Source organism: Bos javanicus, chromosome 7 (genome assembly GCF_032452875.1).
Source record: "Bos javanicus breed banteng chromosome 7, ARS-OSU_banteng_1.0, whole genome shotgun sequence".
Taxonomy (NCBI): Eukaryota; Metazoa; Chordata; class Mammalia; order Artiodactyla; family Bovidae; genus Bos; species Bos javanicus.
In genome coordinates this window covers 17,423,551-17,449,774 of record NC_083874.1, presented here as the reverse complement: position 1 = coordinate 17,449,774, position 26,224 = coordinate 17,423,551, and the positions used below count along the sequence as shown (strand labels likewise).

At 51.7% G+C, this 26,224-nt stretch overlaps 2 protein-coding genes across 6 annotated transcripts; one reads left to right on the top strand and one right to left on the bottom strand.

Moving 5' to 3' along the window:
* The first annotated feature begins 149 nt into the window (after positions 1–149).
* On the top strand, positions 150–9,949 carry TRIP10 (thyroid hormone receptor interactor 10). 2 transcript variants are annotated; one of them, XM_061422427.1, is made up of 15 exons: positions 150–258; positions 1,426–1,541; positions 1,626–1,682; positions 2,564–2,711; positions 2,789–2,851; positions 3,063–3,167; positions 3,259–3,387; positions 4,165–4,311; positions 4,435–4,629; positions 5,684–5,851; positions 6,114–6,223; positions 8,694–8,826; positions 9,052–9,197; positions 9,287–9,408; positions 9,538–9,949. In XM_061422427.1, exons 1-15 carry the CDS (start codon positions 235–237, stop codon positions 9,684–9,686), a joined length of 1,812 nt encoding a protein of 603 aa, XP_061278411.1. In that variant the 5' UTR covers positions 150–234; the 3' UTR covers positions 9,687–9,949. The 2 variants fall into 2 exon arrangements, with proteins under 2 accessions (XP_061278411.1, XP_061278413.1); XM_061422429.1 differs by lacking the exon at positions 5,684–5,851 and having other exon boundaries at positions 152–258.
* A 306-nt stretch (positions 9,950–10,255) lies between these two features.
* SH2D3A (SH2 domain containing 3A) lies at positions 10,256–25,111 on the bottom strand. Of its 4 annotated transcripts, XM_061422432.1 has the most exons (12): positions 24,756–25,106; positions 24,331–24,457; positions 23,546–23,788; positions 20,978–21,114; positions 19,248–19,597; positions 18,762–18,838; positions 13,105–13,586; positions 12,857–12,972; positions 12,524–12,698; positions 12,329–12,440; positions 11,636–11,821; positions 10,256–10,820 (listed from the first exon to the last, which is right to left on the bottom strand). In XM_061422432.1, exons 4-12 carry the CDS (start codon positions 21,044–21,046, stop codon positions 10,660–10,662), a joined length of 1,728 nt encoding a protein of 575 aa, XP_061278416.1. In that variant the 5' UTR covers positions 21,047–21,114; positions 23,546–23,788; positions 24,331–24,457; positions 24,756–25,106; the 3' UTR covers positions 10,256–10,659. The 4 variants fall into 4 exon arrangements, with proteins under 4 accessions (XP_061278416.1, XP_061278415.1, XP_061278417.1 ...); XM_061422431.1 differs by lacking the exon at positions 24,331–24,457; XM_061422433.1 differs by lacking the exons at positions 23,546–23,788; positions 24,331–24,457 and having other exon boundaries at positions 12,524–12,721; positions 13,105–13,206; positions 24,756–25,111.
* Positions 25,112–26,224: the final 1,113 nt, after the last annotated feature.

The following is a 26,224-nucleotide window of genomic DNA, read 5'->3' as shown; positions in this document are numbered from 1 at the left end:
GGCGGGGCGTCCGTTGGGGCCCGCCTCCTTGGAGGGGGTTCTTGCTTTCAGGGGGCCGTGCCAGGGCTCCAAGAGTGCGGGGGCGTGGCAGAGTGTACGGGGCGTGGCAGAGCTTGGAGTGGGCGGGGCCTTTAGCGGGGCGGGGTCGGGCTCCTCGCCCTGGGCTGAGTCTCCCGGCGGCGGCGGGCGTCAGGGACCGGGTGCGGTGGAGGCGTCGGCCGCGGCAGGAGCAGCATGGATTGGGGCACCGAACTGTGGGTGAGTCTGTTCCGCTTGACTCCAAGTTCCTCCCTTCCTGGGGTCCAGACCCACGATTTGCCCCTGCAGTACCCCAGCGGGATCTCTGCGCGTTTCCTTCCACCGACCCCTGGAATCCCCTGTCTCCGCGGAGTTTCCCAGGGCGGTTCAGGACGCCCCGGAGCGGAGGGCGACCTTTCAGTTGCCGCGCTGGGAAACTGAGGTACGGGGTTCATAGTGAGGAGGGCAGAAGAAGTCCTGGGACCAGGCCTGAGCAGCCGGGAGAGGTCACCTATTTTGAGCGCCCTGACTGGGCCGGCGGCTTATCTTACGGCCCCTGGGTCCCTGCCCGCCGTCCGCCTGTCCGGCTGGGGCGGGGGAGGGGGCCCGCTGGCCACTTCCAACCCCACGTGGGACCTGGAAGTCCAAACCGCCTTCACGTCGCCTCTAATCTACAATTAGGGATTGGGACGCTGTAGGGGGGAGGGGGCTGCGAGCCTCGGCCTCAGCCCCCTCCCCCAGCCCTCCTTAGGCACTGGGAGGGGCCGCCACCAATCGCCTCGAACCTATGCCCTGGAAGCCCCAGAATTTTTTCCCCCTTTCCTAGCCGGAACCTCTGACCCCTCCTCTTTCTGGGGGCGGTGGCACTCCTGGGTTCCTGGGTGCCCTGGGTTAACTAGATCGTCCCCCCAACACCAACTCTGGGATTTCTTTTGGAGGTAAAGTGGAGTCAGTGAGGAAAACTGAGTTGCCCCTGGGGGGACCCTGGGAAGCGTGGCGACCGGGGGAACCTGATGCCCGCGCTCCCACCATTCTCGGGCCCCCCCAAGCTGCAGGGAACCCTGCCCCTCTGGCCCTGACTCACGCCAGGCCGGCCGGATTTTCCGGAATCTGGGGGGAATTAGGGGACCCGGGGCAGGGGGAGTGGCCTTGCCCCATTCCACACCCCTCTTGGATGCCGGGAGAGGGGACCCTGTAGTCCGGCTGGGGCCCCGCCCCAGTTCTCTGGCCCTTCCCGGGAAGGGGAGGGGGTTCCCGCCGGTTTCCTGCCTCCCCCCGCACCGCTCCGGGGCGGGGCCGGGAAGCCACTCCTTCTTGGAGCTCGGAGCCAGGAGGCTCCCTTGCCGCTGGGTCGGCGGCTGTGGGGTCCCCGGGTCCTGACCTTGGTCCTCCCAATCCCCCTGCTAGGATCAGTTTGAGGTGCTCGAGCGGCACACGCAGTGGGGTCTGGACCTGTTGGACAGATACGTGAAGTTCGTGAAAGAGCGGACGGAGGTGGAGCAGGCTTATGCAAAGCAACTGCGGTGAGACCCTAAGGTGGCCGCGCCCTGGGGTTAGGGGGAGCGGTTGGAGGACTGGGGGCTCAGCCTTCCTACTTCTCTCCGTAGGAGCCTGGTGAAAAAATACATGCCCAAAAGACCTGCCAAAGATGACCCTGAATCCAAGTAAGAACGAACACCGGATGGATACAGGGCTAGATTTGGGAGGGCCAGGGGTATGGGACCCACTTCCTCTCTCTCTCAAGCTGGGCTCTCTCTCTCAAGCTGGGCTCCCCGCAAACAGATCCCTCACTTCTCACCCCAGTTCCACCTAGAGGCGTGAGCTTGGATGCAGGAACCGAATTACCTGGCTTGGAATTCTAAATCCACTACTTTCCAGCTGAACTGCTTTGGCCACTTGACTTCAGTTCTCAGCCTCCGTTTCCCTCGCCTATTAAATGGGAGAGGCTCCCACAGTTATTAAATGAGTGACTCTGGGCAAGTGACTCATGTTGTGAGCCTTGGTTTTCCTCTCCTGTGAATTGGGGATGACGATGTCCTTGTAGGGGCTCATATGAAGGTTAAGATAGTGTGTTAAAACAATGCCTGGCTTATTTCACTTTATTCCAGTTCCGGAAACCCCCAAAGCTCTAGAAAGCAAAAGGTTTTCTGGTCACTTGTTTGGAGGCAATCTCAAGACCTGAACTGACATGAAGTTAATTAAGTTCATTAGGGTCTTCTTGGATTTTATCTCACTTATGTGAATACTAATGCTTCTTGCAAAAGCATTTATAGTATTTGATTATACGATGCTGCTACTGACACCACGAGAGTGATGCAAAAAGATGGTGTAAGCATCGTATCCCCTTTCTAAGACCTCCCCAAATTCTGAGAATTCTGAGTTTCTGTGTCCCCCTCGAGGGCTGGGGGTGTGGGCCAGAATTTATTGTTGCTTCTGGGGTGAATGTCTTGGGGCTCACGCTTTCTCATATGGAGGTGGGTCTGCCGGCTTGTGGTTCCCAGGGGTCCTGACCCCCAGCCCCCATCCCGCCTCCATCCCACCCCAGGTTCAGCCAGCAACAGTCCTTCGTGCAGATTCTGCAGGAGGTGAATGATTTTGCCGGCCAGCGGGAGCTGGTGGCTGAGAACCTCAGCGTGCGTGTATGTCTGGAGCTGGCCAAGTACTCGCAGGAGATGAAACAGGAGAGAAAGATGGTGGGTGATCCCTTCTCTGGGGCTTCCCGAGGGTCCCCTGACATCAGGGTGAGCCTTATCGCCCCCTCTTCCCATAGCACTTCCAAGAAGGTCGTCGGGCCCAGCAGCAGCTGGAAAGTGGCTTCAAGCAGCTGGAGAATGTGAGTCTGTGGGTGTGGAGAAGTGAGGCTCTGGCCCCGAGCAGCTGGGTGAAGGTTGTCGATTCACTTCGTCTGGCCGGGACCCCTCCTCTCCTGTGGGTTTCCAACCTGCCTGTTGTCCCCACCCTGACTCCCAGTTGCTGGTGACTTCCCCCCAGTCCCTAAAACCATGGCGGGCAGCTCCTTCATTCCGGTTCTGTCTCCAACACAGAGTAAACGTAAATTTGAACGGGACTGCAGGGAGGCTGAGAAGGCAGCCCAGACCGCTGAGAGGCTTGACCAGGATATCAACGCCACCAAGGCTGATGTGGAGAAGGTGCCTGTGGGGTCTGAGACAGGCTTGGGGGTCAGGGTTAGGCAAGGCCAGAACTGGGCTATGACCTTCCCCCCACCTCGATATTCCTCAGGCCAAACAACAAGCCCACCTTCGGAGTCATATGGCAGAAGAAAGCAAAAATGAGTATGCAGCCCAACTACAGCGCTTCAACCGTGACCAGTCTCACTTCTATTTTTCCCAGATGCCCCAGATATTTGATGTGAGTGCTACAAACCCCCAGTCCCACCTTCCCTAGAGAACCCCAGAGGTAACCAACTCCTATACACTTGTCAAAACCCCAGCTGTAATGCCCTAATCTCTAAATTGTAAAGGAGTTAGAACCAAATAGTCAAGTGTTCTCCGATTTTATTCAAGCTGTTCTTTCTGCCAGGGATGTCGTTCTTTCCTTTTGTAATTCCTACATTCTTCCAAGCCCCAATTCTAACAAACCCTCTGGAAGATCTCAAATTTCCCTTCTCCTGTTTCAGCTCTGTACTCTACTCTCTATCCCAACACTGAGACTGGGAGTATCTGTGTTGGGTCTGCTTTTTTCTTGAAATTCCTGGCTGTGTTTTTTTCTTAGTATATTTTTAAAATTAATTAATTAGGCTGCACCTTGTCTTAGTTGCAGCATGTGGGATCTAGTTCCCTGACCAGGGATTGAACCTGGACCCCTTGCGTTGGGAATGCAGTGCCTTAGCCACTGGACCACTGGGGAAGTCCCTTCTGGCTACATTTTCACCTCCTTTGAGGAGCCTTTCCTGACTCCCTAGGCAAAAGGAGGGCCTCAAATTCCTCTCTGACATCTTCCTGGCCTCTGAAATTTCTCCCCTGACCACACTGAGCTTGAAGTCTCTGTGTTCAATTCTGTGTCTTCCCTGCTAAACTGGGCTTGGGGCTGTGGTCAGTGTGGGGCTCCATTATGCTCAGGAGGGAATCACTCTGCCACCAGCCCCTCGACCAATGCCCCTGAGAACCGTGCCCCCTGTCTCTATAGAAGCTGCAGGACATGGACGAGCGGCGGGCCACCCACCTGGGGGCTGGTTACGGGCTCCTGTCAGAGACTGAGCTGGAGGTGGTACCCATCATCGCCAAGTGTTTGGAGGGCATGAAGGTGGCGGCAGATGCTGTGAATGCCAAGAATGTGGGTACCCGGTCCTGGCAGTGGACCACGGGGGACAAGCAGTGGTTGGGGGTGGTATACAGAAGTAGGAGTCCGAAGGCTGGACCCCCAGTCTTGCCCCTGATTGCCCCTCACCATCCCCAGGATTCCCAGGTCCTAATTGAGCTGCACAAGTCAGGCTTTGCCCGTCCGGGTGATGTGGAATTCGAAGACTTTAGCCAGCCCATGAACCGTGTGCCCTCGGACAGCAGCCTGGGTACCCCCTCCGATGGACGGCCAGAGCTCCGAGGCACGAGCCGCAGCCGGGCTAAGCGCTGGCCATTCGGCAAGAAGAACAAGGTGGGGGCCGGGGCCCTCAGGGTGGAGGGCTGGGTGTGAGTGGGGACAGCAGGGGCCCACACTGAGTCAGCCCCAGCCGCCGGAACGCTGAGTCCCGGGCAGGAATTTTCCTCTTGGCTGCTAGCCCGGGCTGGAGGGAAGGAAGGCGGCTGGGCCATTGGTCTGGGAGTCCCCCGAGGCTGTGGGGGGGTGGGGTGGGGGCGGATTGACAGGGGAGGGCCTGTGGCGTCTGTCTGCTCCTTCTCAGGAGGCTGAGAGAAGAGACCTGCTTTGGGGTTGAGTGAGGGCTGGGTGAGGGCTTGGGACACCAGCCCTAGGGACTCCCCTTGAGTCTCTTCAACCCTCTGATGAGTCTTTGGGCCCCCTAACCTCAGGCTGGTTTTTCTTGGGATTTTTGGCTTTCAATGTCAGGCACATACCTGGACGCCCCTGGTTTCTACCTTTGACAACCCCCTCCTCTGCCCAATTTATACCTTTGACTTCTGTTTCATACTTTCGATCCCTGTCGACATATGCTTTGAATCCCCTAGCTTAAACCCCAGCTGTAGCCCTTTTGGTATTTCATGCCTTTGACCCTTCTCTTAGCTTGCCCTTGACATCTATGGCCCCATTTTTGTCTGAGACCTTGATTTCTGCATGCCTCTCCTTCCACCTTCTAGACTGTGAGCCCAGAAAGCTGGGGTTGGGTGTGGGGCAGAGAAACATGGGCCTCCCTGTGCCCCCAGGCTCCATTCTAGAAACTGGACATAGGATGCAAGGGAGGTGGGAAGTGTTGGGGGGTAGAGGGGGAGGGGTCTGGCCTTCTGGCTCACAATCTAATGCCCTCCCGTCACCTCCCAGATTTTTGTGTTGCTCTTTGCATGCATTTTCTGTGTGTGTGACTGTGTATCTTGAGTTGTGGTTTTCTTACTTTTTTTTTTCTTTTCTCCATTTGGTTTTTTTTTCTTTTTTCTTTATTGCGTCCATCCGCCGTCCATCCGTCCGTCCATCCGTCTTTGTTCTCTACATCCTCCCGACCCTTCTGACCCATGCCCTCCCTGGCCCCTGCCGGTAGCCGTGTCCCCCACCTTTCTCCCCCCTGGGGGGCCCCCTGCCCTCGGCATTACCTAATGGACCCCCGTCCCCCCGCTCCGGCCTCGACCCCTTGGCCATACTGAGCGAGATCAGTAAGTCGGTCAAACCGCGGCTAGCATCCTTCCGCAGCCTTCGAGGCAGCCGTGGGGTAAGTGAGGCCTCTGGGGGAGGAGGAGGGGGCGGCCCCAGCCCGCCCAGCGGCCGGGTGGCGGGACCCTGGGCTCGCTTCCTGCCGCAGGCTGGGCCCCCTCCTTCCAAGGCCCCACCTGGACCTGCTTCGCTCTGTGCATGGCCTTGCCCCCCAAGAACCTTGGGCAGGGAGGAAGGTGGACTCGGTGTGTCTTAGGCCTATCTTAGACCTGGGAGCTCAAACTCTGTGTTCCGGAGCTCAATCCTCTTCCACCTCGCAGACAGTGGTGACTGAGGATTTCAGCCACTTGCCCCCGGAGCAGCAGAGAAAGCGACTGCAGCAGCAGCTGGAAGAACGGAACCGTGAACTACAGAAGGAGATGGACCAGAGGTAAGGTGAGGGGCTGAGCAGGTAAGGAACAAGGTGAAAGGATAAATGATTCACACTGAAATGGTACCCAAAGATCTAACAAACCCCAGGCCCCAATGGGTTTATAAGGTGAACTGCAAGTAGAAGTGGAGAAGGCGATGGCACCGCACTCCAGTACTCTTGCCTGGAAAATCCCATGGACGGAGGAGCCTGGTAGGCTGCCGTCCATGGGATCGATAAGAGTCGGACAGGACTGAGGGACTTCACTTTCACTTTTCACTTTCATGCCTTAGAGAAGGAAATGGCAACCCACTCCAGTGTTCTTGCCTGGAGAATCCCAGGGATGGGGGAGCCTGGTGGGCTGCTGTCTATGGGGTCGCACAGAGTCGGACACGACTGAAGTGACTTAGCAGCAGCAGCAGCAAGTAGAAGAAACAGTTTCTTCCCACCTTATACAAGTCATTCTAGGAAACAGAAAAAAAGTGAAAGGGACTTCCCTGGAGGTCCGGTGTTTAAGACTCTATGCTGCCAATGCAGGGAGCACAGGTTCAATCCCTGGTCAGAGAATGAAGATCCCACATGCTGCCAAAAAGACTGGGGAAAAAAAAAGAGTGAAAGCTGCCAGTTCATTTAGGAGGCTGGTGGAATCTCAGTTCCAAAACTGAGTTAGCAAGAATTCAAGAAAATCAAATTATGGATTTATTTAATTAACTTAACGATCTTAGATTGCAAAATCCTAGCCAATCCAAGTCCAGCAATGTATTAAAAACAGTATTATATCATGTGGTGATGGATTGCCCAACTCCATGAATGAATTTAATGCCATGGATCTGTACACTTAAAAATAGCACAAATGGGAAATTTTATATTATGTATATACCACAATAAAGAATAATAATAAAAAACAAACAAACAAAATCATGATCAGTGGGGTTAGCCCAGCCATGCAAAGATGGTTCAATATCAAAAACATCTATGAGTCTTATTCACTCCATTCATTGGCTAAAAGAAAAAATAAGCATATGGTTTTTTCATGGAATAACTCAAAACACTTAGAATATTAACAATAAAAAAACCTGCCAGATTAAAAAAAAAAGAAAGAAAATCTTTACTCACACTTTCCAAGCAGCAAGATTCTCTTCCCAGTCCTCTTACATAATAAGAGTGACGTTTGCCACTTGCAGATAGGCAGCCAAATGATATTTTGCTGTTTTGCACAGAACTCCTTGTACAAAATGGCTTTTATTGGTGTAAAGTTCCATTTGATTATTGTTCCTGAGTGTTTCGTTTCGTTTTTTTTTTTTTAATTTTTGGCTGCACCTCAAGCAGCATCCTGGGTCTTCGTTCCCTACCAGGGATGGAACCTGCGCCCCCTGCAGGGGAAGTGCAGACTCTTAACCACTAGACCACCAGAGAAGTCCCCATTCCTGAGATTTTTATGATGTTGGGGTTACTGGTGCATGCTCTGGAGTCCAAATGGACTGGCCTTTATTCTAGCTCTTTCCAGTTTCCTCATCTGTAATGTGCATCAGGTATTAGGACTGGGAAGAAGTTGAACCCAGGTTTGTCATCGTCCAGAGGTCCATGCGTGTAACAATTACCATCTGTATATATAGACATGGAGGAAGCAGGGACAGGAGACTAATGATAATAATAATAATAATACCTAGCATTTATAAAGCTTCTAACTCCTTACATGGATCATTAGAATTCCTGTTTTCCTGAGAGACTGTGATACACATAGGAGACAATGTGTATCCTACCTGAGAGGTAGGATCCACATAGTTCTGTTTAGTGCTGTATTTCTCATGCCTAGAATGGGTTTCTGGTATGCTGTGTGCACTCAGTATGAAAATCTGAAAGTGTTAGTTGCTCAGTTATGTCAGACTCTTTGCGACCCCCATGAACTGTAGCCCTCCAGGCTCCTCTGTCCATGGAATTTTCCAGGCAAGAATACTGGAGTGGGTTGCCATTTCCTTCTGCAGGGGATCTTCTGACCCAGGGATCAAACCCGCATGTCCTGCATCTCTTGCATGAGTGGTTCTTTACCACTAGCGCCACCTGGGAAGCCCCCTATATACACTATTACGTATAAAATAGATAACTAATGAGAACCTACTGTATAGCACAGGGACCTCTACTCAATGCACTGTGGTGGACTAAATGGGAAAGAAATCCAAAAAAAGAGGGGATATATGTGTACATGTGAGCTGATTCACTTTGCTAACGCAACATTGTACAGCAACTATACTCCAGCATAGTTATACTCCAGTAAAGGCACTGCTCTCATCTTCACAACACATATAGATACCATTATTCTCCTTTCACAGACAAGCCTACTGAGACACAGTTTTGGAACAACTAGGAAATGCCCGCTCTGGGATTTGAATCCAGGCTATGAAGCACTGGCTGAGCTCCCTGAAGCAAAGCCCATCTTTTTTTGTTTGTTAAATCACATGGATTTCTTTCTCCTCCATCTGTCTCACCCTAGGGAGGCCCTGAAGAAAATGAAGGATGTGTATGAAAAGACACCCCAGATGGGAGACCCAGCCAGCTTGGAACCCCGGATCACGGAAACCCTGAACAACATCGAACGGCTGAAACTGGAAGTACAGAAGTATGAGGTCAGGGCAGACCCTGGGGAGAGGCGGGGCCGGCAGGCCTGGCTGAGTCACTGCCTGGTGGGGAGGGGGAGAATGAGGGACAGGGAGTTGTAGGTGGTGGGGGCTCCAGCTGTTTCTCATCACTGCCTCTGGTGTACATGGGTGATCTCAGGAAACCTCCAGGCCCAGAGTGGGCTGACCCCAGAGCCTGGCCCTGGAGCTGAGTGTGCGGTCCCCTCCTTTCAGGCTTGGCTGGCAGAAGCTGAGAGCCGGGTCCTAAGCAACCGGGGAGACACCCTGGGCCGGCACACCCGGCCTCCAGACCCCCCAGCCAGCGCGCCGCCAGACAGCAGCAGCAACAGCAACAGTGGATCGCAAGAGAACAAGGAGAGGTGAGCAGGGAGGCCAGGTTGGGTCTGTCCCCAGAGCCGGGACCCTGGTAAGGGGTGCCTATTCTCACTGCTTTGCCTTTTCCAACCAGCTCTGAAGAGCCCCCCTCTGAGGAGGGTCAGGATGCCCCCATCTACACGGAGTTTGATGAGGAATTTGAGGAGGAGCCTGCCTCCCCCATTGGTCACTGTGTGGCCATCTACCACTTTGAAGGTATGGACAGCCTGGGTGGTACATTGGTGACTTTGGTGGGGGGTAGGAGCAGGGGAGGGTGGCATTTGGGGCTGGGCTCTGTTGAGATCCGCCTCCAGCAGACCTGAGCCCACTGCCATTCTGTGACAGGGTCCAGCGAGGGCACCATCTCCATGGCTGAGGGCGAGGACCTCAGTCTCATGGAAGAAGACAAAGGCGACGGGTGGACCCGGGTCAGGCGGAAACAGGGGGGTGAGGGCTACGTGCCCACCTCTTACCTCCGCGTCATGCTCAACTGAACCCTGCTGGAAGCGGGAATAGGGGGGCTGTTGGCTGCTGCTTCTGGGCCACGGGGGGCCCCAGGACCTACGCACTTTATTTCTGCCCCCGTGGCTTTGGCTGAGACCTGTGTAACCTGCTGCCCCCCACCCCCTAACTCCTCTCCCCAGATGGACCCGCTGTGCCTTCTACCATTGATGTACATACTCATGTTTCAAATCTTTTTTCTTCCTGCCGCTCGGCTAGGGTCATTTTGTTTTATATAAAAAATGATGAAAAACTCTTGGAGTCTGTGGCTTATTAGGAGGTTTGGATACTGGGGCTGAATATTCAAACATCACCCTCCTTAAGGGCCACGTTGGGGGGGGAATGAGGAAGTGGCAATGAACCTGGGTACACCTTGGACAAGCTCTGCCCCTTGCTGGGAGTCGAGTGTTTGTGACTCCGGTAGGGAGGAGAGTGCTGGATGTCACCCCTTTGGTGTTCCCTGCAGCTCAGATCTGCTGAGCACCTACTGTGTGCCAGGCCTTCTCCACCCAGGAGCTCATTCAAACGTTGAGTTTTCATTCCCATGATAACCCTTAGAAAGTACAGTCTCACTTTTATATTGAAACTGGGCACAGAGAGGTCAAGTGATCTGATAAAAGTCACACAGCTTTTAAAACACTTGAACTCTGGCCTCTTACAGACAGATCTTCAAGTTATCTTTAACATTAAGAGACATACATTCACCACTTGAGGGGTGGGGTGGGGTGTGCAGAGCCTCCAGACATCTGGGTCTTCTAGTGTAAGGCAGGAGCTGTCCACTCCCAGGATCCACATGCCTTTTTAGGGTGCAAGGTGGGTTCTTGCAAACCAGTCCGCTCCTTCTGTGCAGCAGGGTGCAGGTCCCCACTGCATCTGGCTGGGTGAAGAAACTTGGACGGCTTCCTTGGTCTCCATCAGGGGTCCCCAGATGCTTGGGTATCCAGCGTGAGAAGGGGGCTTGTGCTTTCAAGGGTCAGGCTCCAGGCGCTGTGAGAGGACGCTGAGGACGCGATGGAACTTTTCGAGTCGTGTGGCCCATGGCGCCCCAGCCCCTCGGCTCCCCCAGAGCAACCTCCTCAAGAAGCCAGTGGTCAGGGCCTCTGTCAGCTCCGGGTTGGGCCGGAATCCTGGGGGCGAGGCCAGGTGAGCTGGGGGTAGGGCCCAGGCACTTGCTTTGCTCCTCCCACACCTGCCTGGTTCCCTCTGGACTTTGACCCAGGAGGGACTCTGCCCCAGATTATCTGAACAACTGGGCAGTGTTAGCTGGGGAGAGGTCTGCAGGAGTCGGGGGGGGGGGGGGGGTGGGGGGCGGTGGTTGAAGGGCTTGGTCGATGCGGGCTCTGCCAGGGTGCATGGGGGCCAGTCCGTTTCAGGGGCCACATCAGAGCGCCCCCTACTTTAGGGCTTGAACCTGGACATGGAGCTGCCTTGAGGGTGGAATTTGGGGCCACCCTGCCTAACAAACTTGGGAGGAGGAGGTTAGGCCATGTTGGAAGAAGAAGGGTCTTAAGAAACCACCCAAGTGGGGGATTCGGAGGCAAGGCTGCCCCAGGACAGAAGTGTGGTTCTGAGTACAGTGGGGGCGCTATTCTGCTAGAGTGATGGTCTGAGTCATTTTGGAGGGAGCTTCGCATTCCTGTGGGGAATTGAGACCCTCTGGGGGTAGGGCCTTCCCAGGTGGGAGAGTGGGGGTGGAGTCCTGTGGGCTGGGCTCCGAGGGGCAGAGGGTGCTGTGCCCATCAACGCTGCAGGTGGCGGTAGCGTGTGTGTGGAGGTGAGAACACTCCTGGGACCGGGGCCCGCCCTGTTTGGGTGGGACTCTGGGAGGTGTGACAGGAGTCTAGTCTCTGGCCCGGTGGATTTGGGGGTTACCGCGCTGGAGCATGCAGGTTGTTTCGAAAGTGGGGATCCTCTGGCAACCCCTCGAAGGGGAGGAGCTCACCTCGCAGGCGCCGCGCCACCGCCTCGCGGAATCTGGGCGCGTCCCGGGCCGTCTGACGCGCCCGGTGCAGGGTGCGCAGCAGCCGCTCGCAGCTCTCGTCCAAGGGCCCCGGGAGTTCCTCACCCTCCAGCAGGCGCGCCGCGGGTGCCACGTGTGGCAGCGCCACCTCGCCGGGATCGCTGGGTCCTGTTGGGGGAAGGGTCTGGGCTGGGCTAGGGACGGGGTGCGGGTCCTAGGGTGAAGAGGACTCAACATATACTGGGGCCAGGGCATCCTAGGGCAGGGCAGAGGGTGGGGTTTGGGTCAGACACTGAGGCTCGAGCCCAGACCAGAGGAGGACAAGGGTGTGGCCTAAAGCTGGGGCGGAGCCTAGAACAGGCCCGCCCAGGGGTTGGGTCCAGGGCAGAGTCTCGCGTAGAGGGCGGGGGCAAGAGCGCGGAGGGCGGGGCCTAGGACCTAACGAGCTGGCGGCTCGTACCGCCAAGGTGGAGCCCGAGACAGAAACAAGGGTTCGGCGCGAGACCGGGAGGCCAGAGCGTAGCGCATTGCTGGATGTGAGTCAGGGGCGGGGCCTAGGTAGGGGGCGTGGCCTAGGGGAGACCCAGGGGCGGGGACTAAGACACGGGCGGGCGGGGCTTAGGGCTGAATCCAGATTCTGGTTAGGGTTATCACTCCTCGAAAGCCACCACTCACCGGCGCCCTCATTCAGCGATCGCATCAGCGGCTTCAGCTCCTGCTCAAAGGCCAGCGCAGCCTCCGTGTGGCTCCTTCGCAGGTGGCGCCACGTGCGTTCCAAACGCGACACCTGGAGGAAGAGACGTGAGCCCTCCTTCCTTCCACTCTTCCCCATCTCTTGCACTCCGGCCTCCTCCCTTGCTTCCCACGCACCTGGGGCATGAGCAAGGCGCCCATCACCGCGGCCAGTCCGGGCAGGTCCCCCACCGCCCCTGGCCGCAGCGCCACGGCCAGCTCCACCAGGCCCCTCAGGGCGGCCGCGCGTTCTTCCAGCGGCCCTGCGCAGCCCAGCACTGCCAGCGCCCCCGCCAACGCCAGCGTCTCGAGCCTGTAGAGGCGGAGGGCAAGGGTCTGGGGGCAGTGGGGAGGTTTGCGATGTGGGGGTGAGGAGGGACAGTCAGCGGCATTGCCCATTCCCCTCCTTCCTGGGGAACCGGGAATGGGAGGAGGTTTGAAGACCCTGGGGATTTCAGGTGGCTATCTCACCTCTCCAGCAATTCCAACCTCAAGCGATGCCCGTGGGGAAGTGTGAGCAGCTCCAGACCGGAGGCGACCCCCATGGCGCCCCGCTGAGCCTTGGTCACTCCCAGGACACCTGTGGCCTGATGATGGGGGGTGGGGGTAAGAGTAGGGACGTTAAAGGAGCAGAGTGAGTCTATGGGTGTGAGGTGGGGTTTGGTCATGCCCTGGCTTCAGGCCCTACCTGGGGAGGGAAACCTGGTAGGGGGACCCACCTGGCAGTCTACCAATAGCAGGTGGAGAGCTGTGCTCCCAGGATGGTGTTCCAGGAACAGGCCACGGAGAGTATGCAGGACTTCGGGTTCCAGAGGCCGATTCTGGGAGCCCAGCAGGCAGGAGGGGGTGTCAGGGAGACAGAAAGAGACCTCAGCCTGTGGTCTTGCAAAACATCTGTCCTCCTCTTTCTCCTCCTCGGCTTCCCACCAGGGCACCTCTGACTCTGGGCAGCTGTGGCCAGGGGGTGGTCCTTGGACCCTGAGCACTCGGGGCACCAGCTCACAGTACGTCGGGGGGCGTCCAGAGGCATCAGGCAGTAGCAATGAGGGTGTTCGAGGTGGCTTGGTTGGGGCCTTGGCATGAAGCTGCCCATCAGAGGCCCTGAGACTGTCAGCAACGGACCCCAAGGGAACTGGGGTCTTTAGTATCACGGGGTCACTACCTGTCCGAGGCAGGCCAGATGCAGGTACAGTGGAGGCTCCTGGGGGTCATACAAGAGGGGGAGAAAGAGGTACACAGAGAAGATAGCTGGCTGGGGTGATGGCTTCCTGAGCTACCAACCTCCTGGTTCCTGCACTCATTCAGCCAATAAGCAGGTATCCTAAGTTACCTTGTTGCAGCTTTGAGGCTGAACAGCTTCACCAACATCGATGCTAGATACCTACCAATGGTCTGAAAATGAACTTTCTCTGACATGGATGTAGTTCTGCCAATTCTGAATACTACATTTTAAGTCTGAACTCTTCCTTTTTGCTCCTCTGATTGAAGATGGTAAGCACTGACCACACAAAATTGAAATGAAAAAAATATGTCACTCAAAATTCACAAAGTTACATATGCCTCAAAGAAACTGAATTTATCAAACTTTCGAATGATGTCTTCTGTTAAGTTTGTGGTATATTTACTTCTGAGGTTATTAACTTAAAACTGCGCACAGACTTTTGGGAGACTATATCTACTAAACATTTAAGTCAACCCTGTTATGGGGGTTTAAAACCTCCCTAATGTTCCCATCTCACTCTGAATAAGGACCAAAGTCCTCTTGTTAGCCCTCAAAGCTCTCACAATCTGAGCCTGATATCTCTCCGACTTCCCTCTCACTCCCACTGTTTCTGCTACACTCACTTCTTTTTGGTTCAATGAACAGTTCAGACTCTTGTTCTGATTCTAGTTCCTTTGCTCTGACTGTTCTCTCTGTCTGGGCCACTCTCACCCCATTATCCACATCGTTCCCTCCCTCATCTCCTTCAAGTATTTCTCCATGAGAAAATTTCCTAACTACTACTAAAAACTGTAATACTCCTTGCTCTGTCCTACTTTTAATTTTTAACCCAAAGCATAATTGACTCCCCTTCATGGATCACAGCCTTGTAGTGGCAAAGTGGCTTGCATAACTGAATGATGCTATGAGCCGTGCCGTGCAGGGCCACCCAAGATAGATGGGTCACAGTGAAGAGTTATCACAAAAAGTGGTCCACTGGAGGAGGGAATGGCAAACCACTCCAGTATTCTTGCTGTTAGAACCCCATGAACAGTATGAAAAGGCAAAAAGATACAACACCGGAAGATAAGCCCCTCAGGTCAGAAGGTATCCAATATGCTACTGGGGAAGAGTGGAGGGCAATCATTAATAGCTCCAGAAAGAATGAAACAGCTGGGCCAAAGGGGAAATGGTGCTTAGTTGTGGATGTGCCTGGTGGTGAAAGTAAATGTCAATGCTGTAAAGAACAATATTGTGTAAGAACCTGGAATGTTAGATCCATTTGTTGTTGCTGTTCAGTCGCTAAGGTTGTCCAACTCTTTGTGACCCTATGAACTGCAGCACACCATGAGTCAAGGTAAATTGGATGTGGTCAAGCAGGAGATGGCAAGAGTAAACATCAACATTTTAGGGATCAGTGAACTAAAATAGACAAGAATGGGCAAATTTAATTCATATGACCATTATATCTACTACTGTGGGCAAGAACCCCTTAGAAGAAATGGAGTAGCCCTCACAGTCAACAAAACACTCTGAAACACAGCACTTGGGTGCAATCACAAAAATGACAGAATGATCTTGGTTCGTTTCCAAGGCAAACTATTCAACATCACAGTAATTCAAATCTATGCCCCAACCTCTAATGCCAGAGAAGATGAAGTTGAACCCTTCTATGAAGACCTACAAGACCTTTAGAACTAACACCAAAAAAGATGTTTTTTCATCATAGGGAGTTGCAAAAGTAGGAAGTCAAGAGATACCTGGAATAACAAGAAAGTCTGGCCTTGGAGTACAAAATGAAGCAGGGAAAAGGCTAACAGAGATTTGTCAAGAGAATATGCTGGTCACAGCAAACCTCTTTCCAACTACACAAGAGACGACTCTACACATAGACATCACCAAATGGTCAATATGGAAATCAGATTGATTATATTCTTTGCAGCAGAAGATGAAGAAACTCTATACAGTCAGGAAAAACAAGACCTAGACCTCACTGTGGCTCAAATCATCAGCTCCTTATTGCAGAATTCAATCTTAAATTGGAGAAAGTAGGGGAAAAACATTAGGCCATTCAGGTATGCTGCTGCTGCTAAGTCGCTTCAGTCGTGTCCAACTCTGTGTGACCCCATAGACAGCAGACCACAAGGCTCCGCCGTCCCTGGGATTCTCCAGGCAAGAACACTGGAGTGGGTTGCCATTTCTTTCTCCAATGCATGAAAGTGAAAAGTGAAAGTGAAGTCACTCAGTCGTGTCCAACTCCTCATGACCCCATGGACTGCAGCCTACCAGGCTCCTCCGTCCATGGGATTTTCCAGGCAAGAGTACTGGAGTGGGTTGCCATTGCCTTCTCTGATTCAGGTATGACCTAGATCAAATCCTTTACGATTATACAGTGGAAGTGACAAATAGATTCAAGGGATTAAATCTGATAGACAAGAGTACCTGAAGAGCTATGGACAGAGGTTTGTAACATTGTACAGGAGGCAGTAACCATAACCATCCCAAAGAAGAAGAAATGCAAGAAGGCAAAATGGTTGTCTGAGGAGGCTTTACAAATAGCGAGGAAAGAAGAGAAGTGAAAAGCAAGGGAGAAAGGGAAAGATATACCCAACTGAATGCAGAGTTCCAGAGAATAGCAAGGAGAGATAAGAAGGCCTTCTTCAATGAACAATGCCAAGAAACAGGAAAACAATAGGATGGGAAAGACTAGAGATCTCTTCAAGAAAATTGAGATATCAAGGGAACATTTCATGCGAGAATGGGCACAATAAAGGACAGAAACGGTAAGGACCTAAGCGAAGCAGAAGCTATTAAGAAGAGGTGGCAAGAATACACAGAAGAACTGTACAAAAAAAAGGTCTTAATGACACGGGTAACCATGATGGTGTGGTCACTCACCTAGAGCCTGACATCCTGGAGTGTGAAGTCAAGTGGGCCTTAGGAAGCATTACTACAAACAAAGCTGGTGGAGGTGATGGAATTCCAACTGAGCTATTTCAAATCCTAAAAGATGATGCTGTTAAAGTGCTGTACTCAATATATTAGCAAATTTGGAAAACTCAGCAGTGGCCACAGGACTGGAAAAGGTTAGTTTTCATTCTAGTCCCAAAGAAGGGCAATGCCAAAGAATGTTCAAAAGTGAAGTCGCTCAGTCATGTCCAACTCTTTGTGACCCCACGGACTGTAGCCTGCCAGGTTCCTCCGTCCATGGGATTCTCCAGGTAAGAATACTAGAGTGGGTTGTTATTTCCTTCTCTAAGAATGCTCAAACTACAATACAGTTGCACTCATTTCACATGGTAGTAAGGTTATGCTCAAAATCCTTCAAGCTAGGCTTCAGCAGTGCATGAACTGAGAACTTCTAGATAGAAAATCTGAGTTTAGAAAAGGCAGAGGAACCAGAGATTAAATCCCCAACATTCGTTGGGTCATAGAGAAAGCTAGGGAATTCCAGAAAAACATCTACTTCTGCTTTATTGACTATGCTAAAGCCTTTGACTGTGTGGAACACAACAAATTGTGGAAAGCTCTTAAAAAAACAGGAATACCAGACCACCTTACCTGTCTCCTGAAAAATCTGTATGCTGGACAAGAAGCAACAGTTATAATCTTACTGAAAGTGGTTCAAAATTGGGAAAGGAGTGTATATTGTCACTCTGTTTATTTAACTTATATACATAGTACATCATGTGAAATGCTGGGCTGGATGAATTACATGCTGGAATCAAGATTGCCGGGCAAAATATCAACAACCTCAGATATGCAGATGATGCCATTCTAATGGCAGAAAGTGAAGAGGAACTAAAGAGCCTCTTGATGAGGGTGAAAGAGCAGGATGAAAAAGCTGGCTTAAAACTCAACATTCCAAAAACAAACATCATGGCATTTGGTTCCATCACTTCATGGCAAACAGCAGGGGAAAAAGTGGAAGGAGTGACAGATTTTATTTTCTTGGACTCCAAAATCACTGTGGATGGTGACTGCAGCTATGAAATTAAAAGAAGCTTGCTCCTTGGAAGGAAAGCCATGACAAATTTAGACAGCATATTAAAAAGCAGAGACATCACTGTGCTGACAAAGGTCTGTATTGTCAAAGCTATGATTTTCCCAGTAGTCATGTATGGACATGAGAGTTGGATCATAAAGAAGGCTGAGTGCCAAAAAATTGATGCTCTTAAATTGTGGTGTTGGAGAAGACTCTTGAGCGTCCCTTGGACAGCATGAAGATCAAACCAGTTAATCCTAAATGAAACCAACCCTGAATAATCACTGGAAGGACGGATGCTAAAGCTGAAGCTCCAATGCTTTGGCCACTTAATGGGAAGAGCCAACTCATTGGAAAAGACCTTGGTGGTGGTAAAGATTGAAAGCAAAAGGAGAAGGGAGTGACAGAGGATGAGATGGTCAGAGAGCATCACTGAATCAATGGACAAGAATTTGAGCAAACTCTGAGAGATAGTGAAGGACAGGAAAGCTTGGTGTGCTGTATCCATGGGATCACAGAGTGGACACGATTTGGCAAATGAACAACAACAACAAATATGACTCATTTCTGTTGTTCATGGTCCTTCATTCTCTAATAGGATGTTGGCTCCACTCGAGCAGGGATCTTTGTTATTCTTATTCATTGATGTGTCTCAGCACTTAGTATTGTTTCTGACACACACAGTGAGGGCTCATGTTGAATGGGAGACAACAGACCAGTCAGGGCACAAGGGGAACTCCTCCTTTATGTAGGATGGCCAGGGTTAGCTGCTTTGAGGAACTCCTGTTAGATGAGAAACAGTCAGGTAAAGGTTAGGGAATGAGCTTTCCAAAGATGAGGCCAGCAAGTGCAAAGGCCCTGAGGCAGGAACAAATGTACAAGGTTCCAGCAGACTGAACAACAACAATCAGCAACTGAAAGGATGTCTGTGTGGCCAGAGTGAACAGGGGATGAGGGATGGAATTATTAGAGAGCTTAGCTATGGTTAGAGCATGGAGGGTTTCTTGGAATCATTGTAAACCCATACTTTTAAGCACCTACAGAGTTCTTGTATGTGTTTTAGTCACTGTGACAACATCGAGAGCATCACCATCCTTTTTTCCCAGCAGGTTGTCACCTGCCCAGTGTCACTTGGATAGTGCGTGGCAGAGGAGTTTTGGAGCTATGTCCTATTCTGGAAGACCCTTTACCTGGTCCAGGAGGGTCTTCTGGTGACCGCCACATATGCTCCAAACCTGCGGGCTGACTATCACTCCGCTTCCTATCCCTGGGGGACAGAGGGAGGGAGATATGTTGTCCTACTCCTAGCAGATAGTTAGATAGCATATAGCCTCCACCAGTGCCCAGAAAACCTTACATCCCATCACTCAGAACCAGGGGATCCCCCAGGGTGCTTGCTAGCCCCAGGGAACACTTGGCAATGTCAGGAGATATGTTTTGGTTGTCATAACTAAGAGGAGGGGTGCAGAGCATTCTACTGGCATCTAGTAGATAAGAGACCAGGGATGCTGTTCAACAGCCTGCAATGCACAGAATGGCCCCCCCACAACCAAGAATAATCTGGCAACAAATGTCAATAGTGGACAGAGCCGTCCACTATTGGAACACACAGGAACAGTGGTGGAGAACCCTGGGAGGTCTTGGGTGTCTTCAGGATGTAGAGAGCCTCTGAATACCTGAGCGGCTCTGTGCGAGCCGGGTCGTCTGGAAGGGTGTCCTCACTAAAGCTGCGTCGAATTAGTCCTTGCCGTGGCACTGGCCTGGAGGCCACAGCCCCTGTGGCTTGGGACAGTGGACGCTGGCCAATCACATAGCTGCGAACCAGGGCAGGCAGGCTGGGGAAACGCTCATCCTCTAGCTGAAAGAGGGCTGTGGGCCGGCCTGGCCGAGGCCTCAGGGCCACACGAAGCACCTCGAAGTGCAGGGCTGAGCCCCGCCAGCGGCAGGAGATGACAGGGTGGCCCCCACGGGACTTGGACGCACGAACTAAGAAGTCACCATCTTGCTGGAGAAGGTCCTCGGCCTTCTGGGGATGGAGGATCGGGGGGGGGGCAAGGGTTTACGCATGAGCACGTATCAGTAATTAATGGAGACTCCCGACCCCTCCCCCCAACCCAAGAAAAGCCACCCCAGAGACTGGGTAGTTTTCGGCCAATTTCTTGTCTAGTGGACATACTTCCGCACTACATTTCCCAGGCCCCTTTGCGATTAACTGTCGTGTGACAAGATCTGACCAATGGGATGTGGGACGAGTGCTGTGGGGAATGGGCAGACCTGGCCCTTGAAATAAGTCTAGCAGAATCCTACAGGTTTCTTCCTGAATCTGTCCGTTGACGCCCACAGAGCCCTGGGGGGCAGTGGAGGTAGAAGACGGAAAGGGCTTGGGTCTGACTCCTTTTGAAGCTCTGCATCCTCTTAGACTGCGACATGAACTAGTCTTTAAATGTTGATGGAGTCGTTGACAGCGTGGGAATGTTTGTTACAGCCACTAGATGACGCTGACTAATGCAAGTTCCAACCTGGTGACAAGTGCTGAGTTTGTTATGCAAATGTGGCTTTCAGAAAAGCCATTTGCTAGGTTCTTCCAAACAGACCATGGCCTTGAAATTCACCTTTATAAAAATAGAGCACTATCATGCCAGCTATGGTGGCTGAAAACAGGGCCTGAGGGTCACAACATCATAGAGGGGCAAAGCAGAGCTGCTGATGGAGGCTGGGGACTGGCCAATATGTGCAAAGGACACTTGTATGGCCCTTATTATATGCCAGGCACTGTTTTAAGTGTAAAATGTATGAACTCACTTCATCCTTTACCAAGGATAAGAGGTAGGTACTATTATGCCCATTTTACAGATGGGAAAACAGAGGTCCAGAGACATCAACTACCTTGCTCTAGTTTATATCCAATATAAATTGTAGGGATAGGATTTGAACTCAGGCTGCTTGTGGCTAAAGTGTGGGATTTTCACCATTAAGCTACATTGCCTCTCATGATTTGATTAGATGTCTCAGGTCCTGGGACTCCTGAAGGTGACTCCTAAGCTGGAGATGAGCATGAAGTGCTTTGAATTGAGAGGGAAATGGGACCCTGGCGGCCACAGGTGGCCTGGAATCCAGAGAGAGACAGAGAGACAAGTAGGGCCAAAGGGTGGTTTGAGGAGTCATTAGTACCCTCTTCAACTCCTGTCACCTTCTTCAACACCATCCCAAAGGAAGTGATAAGTTAAAGATAAGAAGTGACATCCCACATAGACCAAGTTGCAAAACAATCCTCAGCCCTCAAGCCACTCTTTCTGATAGATCTTGACCCTAAGGCCCTTATCTGGGACCCAGGAGTCCCCAATAAGTCAAAGATGAGTGAGATTCCCCATCAGATGGTATGTGGTCCTGTGAGAGGCAGTGGTACCTGGCGGGACAGGGGGCCGTGGTACCAGGGTTGGCCCACAAAGTCCTCTCCATCTTGTGGCACCTGCATGGAGCTCTCGGGGGCAGAGGGTGCAGGGTCTGTGCTTTGTACTTCCAACAGGCCTCAGTCTTCCTCATCTGTAAAACAGGAATAATTATTCTTGCTTCCTGAATGGCTTGGTCAGCCCTTTCATGTTCCTCATAGTTTGAAGACAACAGCCCACATCTTATCAAACCATAAAATGCAATGCTTTCTGTATATGTATATATATATTATATTTTAATACACAGCATATTTATATAATTATATATACTGCTACTGCTAAGTCGCTTCAGTCATGTCCAACTCTCTGCGACCCCATAGACGGCAGCCCACCAGGCTCCCCGTCCCTGGGATTCTCCAGGCAAGAACACCGGAGTGGGTTGCCATTTCCTTCTCCAATGCATGAAAGTGAAAAGTGGAAGTGAAGTCGCGCAGTCGTGTCCAACTCCTCACGACCCCATGGACTGCAGCCTTCCAGGCTCCACCACCCATGGGATTTTCCAGGCAGGAGTACTGGAGTGGGGTGCCATTGCCTTCTCCGATAATTATATATAAATGTATTTAAATATTTACATATAACATTTGTGTATTTTATATTCTAAATATAAATGTTAATATATATTTATATTAAGTTAAAGAAGTTACCCATAGTCATATTATATATTTTTAATTATAAATTATATGAGTTATATTTGATATATGTATCAGATTAAATTCAAGCTATGAGTAACTTTGGGGCTTCCTGGATGGCTCAGTGGGTAAAGCAGCCACCTGCAATGCAGGTGACACAGGAGACGTGGGTTCAATCCCTGGGTCATGAAGATCCCCTGGAGTAGGAAATGGCAACCCATTCCAATATTCTTGCCTGAAAAATCCCATTGACGGAGGAGCCAGGAAGACTACAGTCCAAAGGGTTGCAAAGAGTCAGACATGACGGAGCGACTAAGCATGAAATGAATAAATTTAATTTATTATTTTTAATTAATTTATTTTTTGGTTGTGCCATGCAGCATCTGGGGTCTTAGTTCCCCATCCAGGAATCAAACTGGCACCTCCTGCTTTGGAAGTGCAGAGTCTTAACCACTAGACTGCCAGGGAAGTCCCTAACTTTAATTTAGAATAGGCTGTGATTTCATGAAAACAGTCATGCAAATTCACTGGGATTCTTGCGAAGGAAGAAGACAATGATCTCAAATGTAATGCAATTTTTAATGCAGATGACATAGTGCTATATTTTGTAGAAATTTAATTAACAAATTAACTCAAAAGAATATTTATGCGGCACCCACTCTGTGCTGGGAGCCCCTTCTAGGCACTAGAGACCTCGCAGTGAACAACACAGACCAAGATTCCTGCTCTTAGGCATCTTCTAGCTAAGAAGACAGAGATTAGGAAAATCAGTGAGTAGAAAAGGAAGCCTAAAATAGATCTGAGAGAACTAAGGGGAAAAATGAAATCAGGGATCAGATATGAAGATTCAAGCAGTGGAGTTAAGATTTTTCTTACAGTGACCTGGGAAGGTCTTGGGGGTGGGTAAAGGTTGGGAGGATTTTAAGGGGCCAAGTCAGGTGGTTCTTTAAAAAAAAATTTTTTTTAAAATTTAATTTATTTATTTAGCTCCACTGAGTCTTAGTTGCAGCATGAGAACTCTTAGTTCTGGCATGTGGGATCTAATTCCCTGACCAGGGATGGAACCCAGGCCTCCTGCCTTGGGAGAGCAGAGCCACCGAAGCACTGGTTAAGTCTCAAGCCTGGTGGTTCTTGGGGTGAAATAAATTCCAGGCTGGGGAGAATTAAATTTACTAAAACCCATAGCATCTCAGGGATCTGTAGGCACACTCAAGGATTCTTAGATTGTACAAAAAAATTTAACCCATGCGTGGCTTTCCAATAAGGTCATTTTGTATGCTCAGTCCCTCAGTGGTGTCTGACTCTGATCCCATTGACTGTAGCCCGGCAGGTTTCTTTGTCTCTGGGATTCTCCAGGCAAGAATAACAGAGTGGCTTGCCATTTCCTCCTCCAGAGGATCTTCCCGACCCAGGCATCAAACTGTGTCTCCAGCCAAATCCTGGGTTGCAAGTGAATTCTTTACCACTGAGCCAGTGGGGAAACCCATTTTAAAAGACCATTAAAAGGTCACATTTTTGTAGACAGGTCAGCAAACAGCAAATAGACATCTACAGGTTTTCATTCGTTATTACTGTGATCAAACTTAGGACATGGACACTCTAGGACCCCTTGATCATCGCTCATGCCTCAGGCCCCGGGGTCTCTCAAGCATCTGGTGAAAAAACTGCTCTGGGTGAGAGGAAAGAAGGGGAGAGGGAGTGGGAGGTGGTGGTGGGGAAAGTGTCTTGCTTCCCCTACCCCCAGGGCCTTCTGGGCCCGGAAGGATCTGCAGAGAAATAGCACGAAGATTTTTAGGACCTGAGTCAGCTGAAAGGGCCTGGAAGTTCCCAGACTGGTCCGAGGTGGCTTAAGGGGTGGGAGAGCTGAGCAGAGCTTTGGCTCCAGGCGCCACATACCTGAATACCAGGTGTGTCTCCTGGATACCTGTGCACTTCCTGTTTGTCAGCTGGGCCTGGCCTGGCCTTGGTTTTAAGAGTCCTCTGACTCCAGCGTCCTCTGTCTTGCCTGCCCCTTAGTGGGTGTGAAGGTGCATCACTGACTCTGGTTTGTTCAGGGGGAGCTCAGAGTGGTCACAGGACGGCCACAGGCCAATTAAGTCATCCACCTGTCCTGCATCGTTTGGAATAATTTCTGGGTATCTGGGCAGGAGAGAGAGGAAGGGGGCAGAAATCAAGAGAGGAGGTGGGTGAGAGGCAAGTTTGGGGAAAGAAGGGAGGGGATTATTCATTTTCTATTGACCATATACTCCTACAGGGGGCAGCCACTTGCACGAGACAGGGACACAGGTGGACACGGAGACTCAAACGTGAGCAAAATACTGACTGGTTGAATGGTTACTGTGTGCCAAGGAGAAACAGTGATGAATGAGACCAAGGCCTCTCAGGTGGAGGAGACACACAAAACAAATAAGTGCACGATGAATGAAGAAGATAATGTCTAAGGGTGAACAACGGAGGTGATAAGACAGGGAGACATAAAGAGAGGCTGGCTGGGGGAGGCTACCTTAAATATGAATAGTAGTCAGAAGGCTGTCTCCCACGAAGAGACTTGGGACCTGAGATCTCAGTAGGGGCGGGGGGCGGGGGTGGGGAACAGTTAAGCAAAGATGTGAAGAAAGAGCAGTACAGGTGAGGGGTATACAGGGAGGGCAAAGGTGCAGAGCTTGCTTTTTATATTTTACGTCGTCAAGGAGGCAGGTGTGACAATGCTGTGAGCCACGAGCGAAGTGGAGAGCAGTGAGGTTAGGCAGAGACGATGCAGGAACCTGGTGGACCTCGAATTTTCGTCTCGGTGGGATGGAAGAGACGCTACGGAAAGGTATGAAGTGAGAGAGGGTCACGATCTGGTTTGTGGTTTAAAAACATTGCTCAGGCATGGAAGCAGGGAGGCTGTTCATGTTGCAGAGAAAATACGCTTGCAGGAGGACGTTCAGGTACACGGACATGCATGATGCACAGTGACCCAATCAGGTGACCCCTTTTACGTTCGCGGACGCGCGGGGACAGACAGATTCTTCCAGAGAGCAGGTGGCCCCACCTGGAAAAGAGAACTCCCTACCCCCACCAAATCTCCCGGTCCTGGCTCTGCTTGGGGCCCCTCACTCACCTGGGCCGGGACCCGCGGAGCTCGCAAGAACTTGGGGCCTGGCGGAAGCCTGAGGCTCTGCGTCTCCCGACCCCTCCCTCCCCGCCCCAACCAGATCCAGCCTTTCCCTGCCGCGCCCGAAGGGTTCCTAGCGCCATCACCTGGTCCCGCCCACTTTAAACCCCTCCCCTCCAGGCCCCGCCCTTTCTCCTACTGTAACTTATCGCCCCGCCCCTTGTTATCGCCCCGCCCCCTTATAAACTTTCTTTTCGCTAACCACTCCCGCTTGGATGAACCTTCTTCCTGTAGGTCACGCTCCCTGGGGAACTCCTTTCGTTCCTACTAGTGGACCCGCCCCCTTAAATTTGCCCCGCCCCCTCAGGCTGACCACGCCCACTCATCTAGACACCCCTCTTTTAGTCCCGCCCTTGGAGCCCTGCCCCTTGTTTCCGCTTCAGGCCACAGGCTGGTCCTAAGAGCCCCTGACCCCTTGCGACGGGGCAAGGGATGTCTCCTAGCTCCCCTGTTCCGGGCAGGGGCGGGGCGGCCCTTACGGGCTGTCTCACACGACCGGGAGTGGTGGCGGCTGTGACGTGGCAGAGTGCGCTTCCTCCAGACTGCCCCCCTGGGTTTCTCGGAAGGAACCCCACATTGGGTGTCGGGTTTGTGAAGAGAGATGCGGGAAAATACGACAGTCTTTCCCAGTAACAGACCGCTGGAATTGATCTAGACTCTGGCGGGACGTGGGGGGCAAACATTCAGGTGGTTTCCTAGGTGGAGGAAGGAGAGAAAGGGGGCTTCCATCCTGTTGCCTGGAGACAAGCGTGAGGAAGGTGTGTGGGGGGATCTGGAGCCAGAAATAGGACCCTCTAGCCAAGTTTTTTGAGGGTGCGTAGTATTAGCAACAGAACTGAAAGCGGTAGCTGCAGCGAACATTCATTAATTAAGTGCTTACTGTATACTTGTTTGCCCTGCCTGCATAATTCTATTTTTACATAGACCTCTCAATGAGATGGGTCCTATTTTCATTACCCCATTTTCTAGATGCAGAAACAGGCATGGGGCAACTAAGCCCAAGTTTGCCCAAGGTTGACTCAGCTTGTGATTGGCCGAAGTGGGATTCAAACCTGGAGCCCTGGAGCTCTATCCTGTCTTCCCCTGATCTTTGCAGCCCCACCGTCTCTGATCTCTACTGTATTTCTAAACAGTGAAGTTTGTTGTCACTCATTTTACAGATAAGGAAATTGACGCAAAGAGAATCACGGATGCCTGGGGAAGAAAGTTTTGGTGTCTGTAGAATCATAAATCTGGGAATTTCCAGGCTGGGCTTTCCCACCTGCCAATGTGGAAGAGACTTCAGTCTCAGGCTGAGGAAGTGTCCTTTCCTTGGCCAGCCTGCTTTTGGTGCACAGCTCGGTTATATCCAATGAAGGTTTCTAGCGCCCCCTGGTGGTTACAATAATTTAAAAATCCCAGGCGTGTTGGGGTGA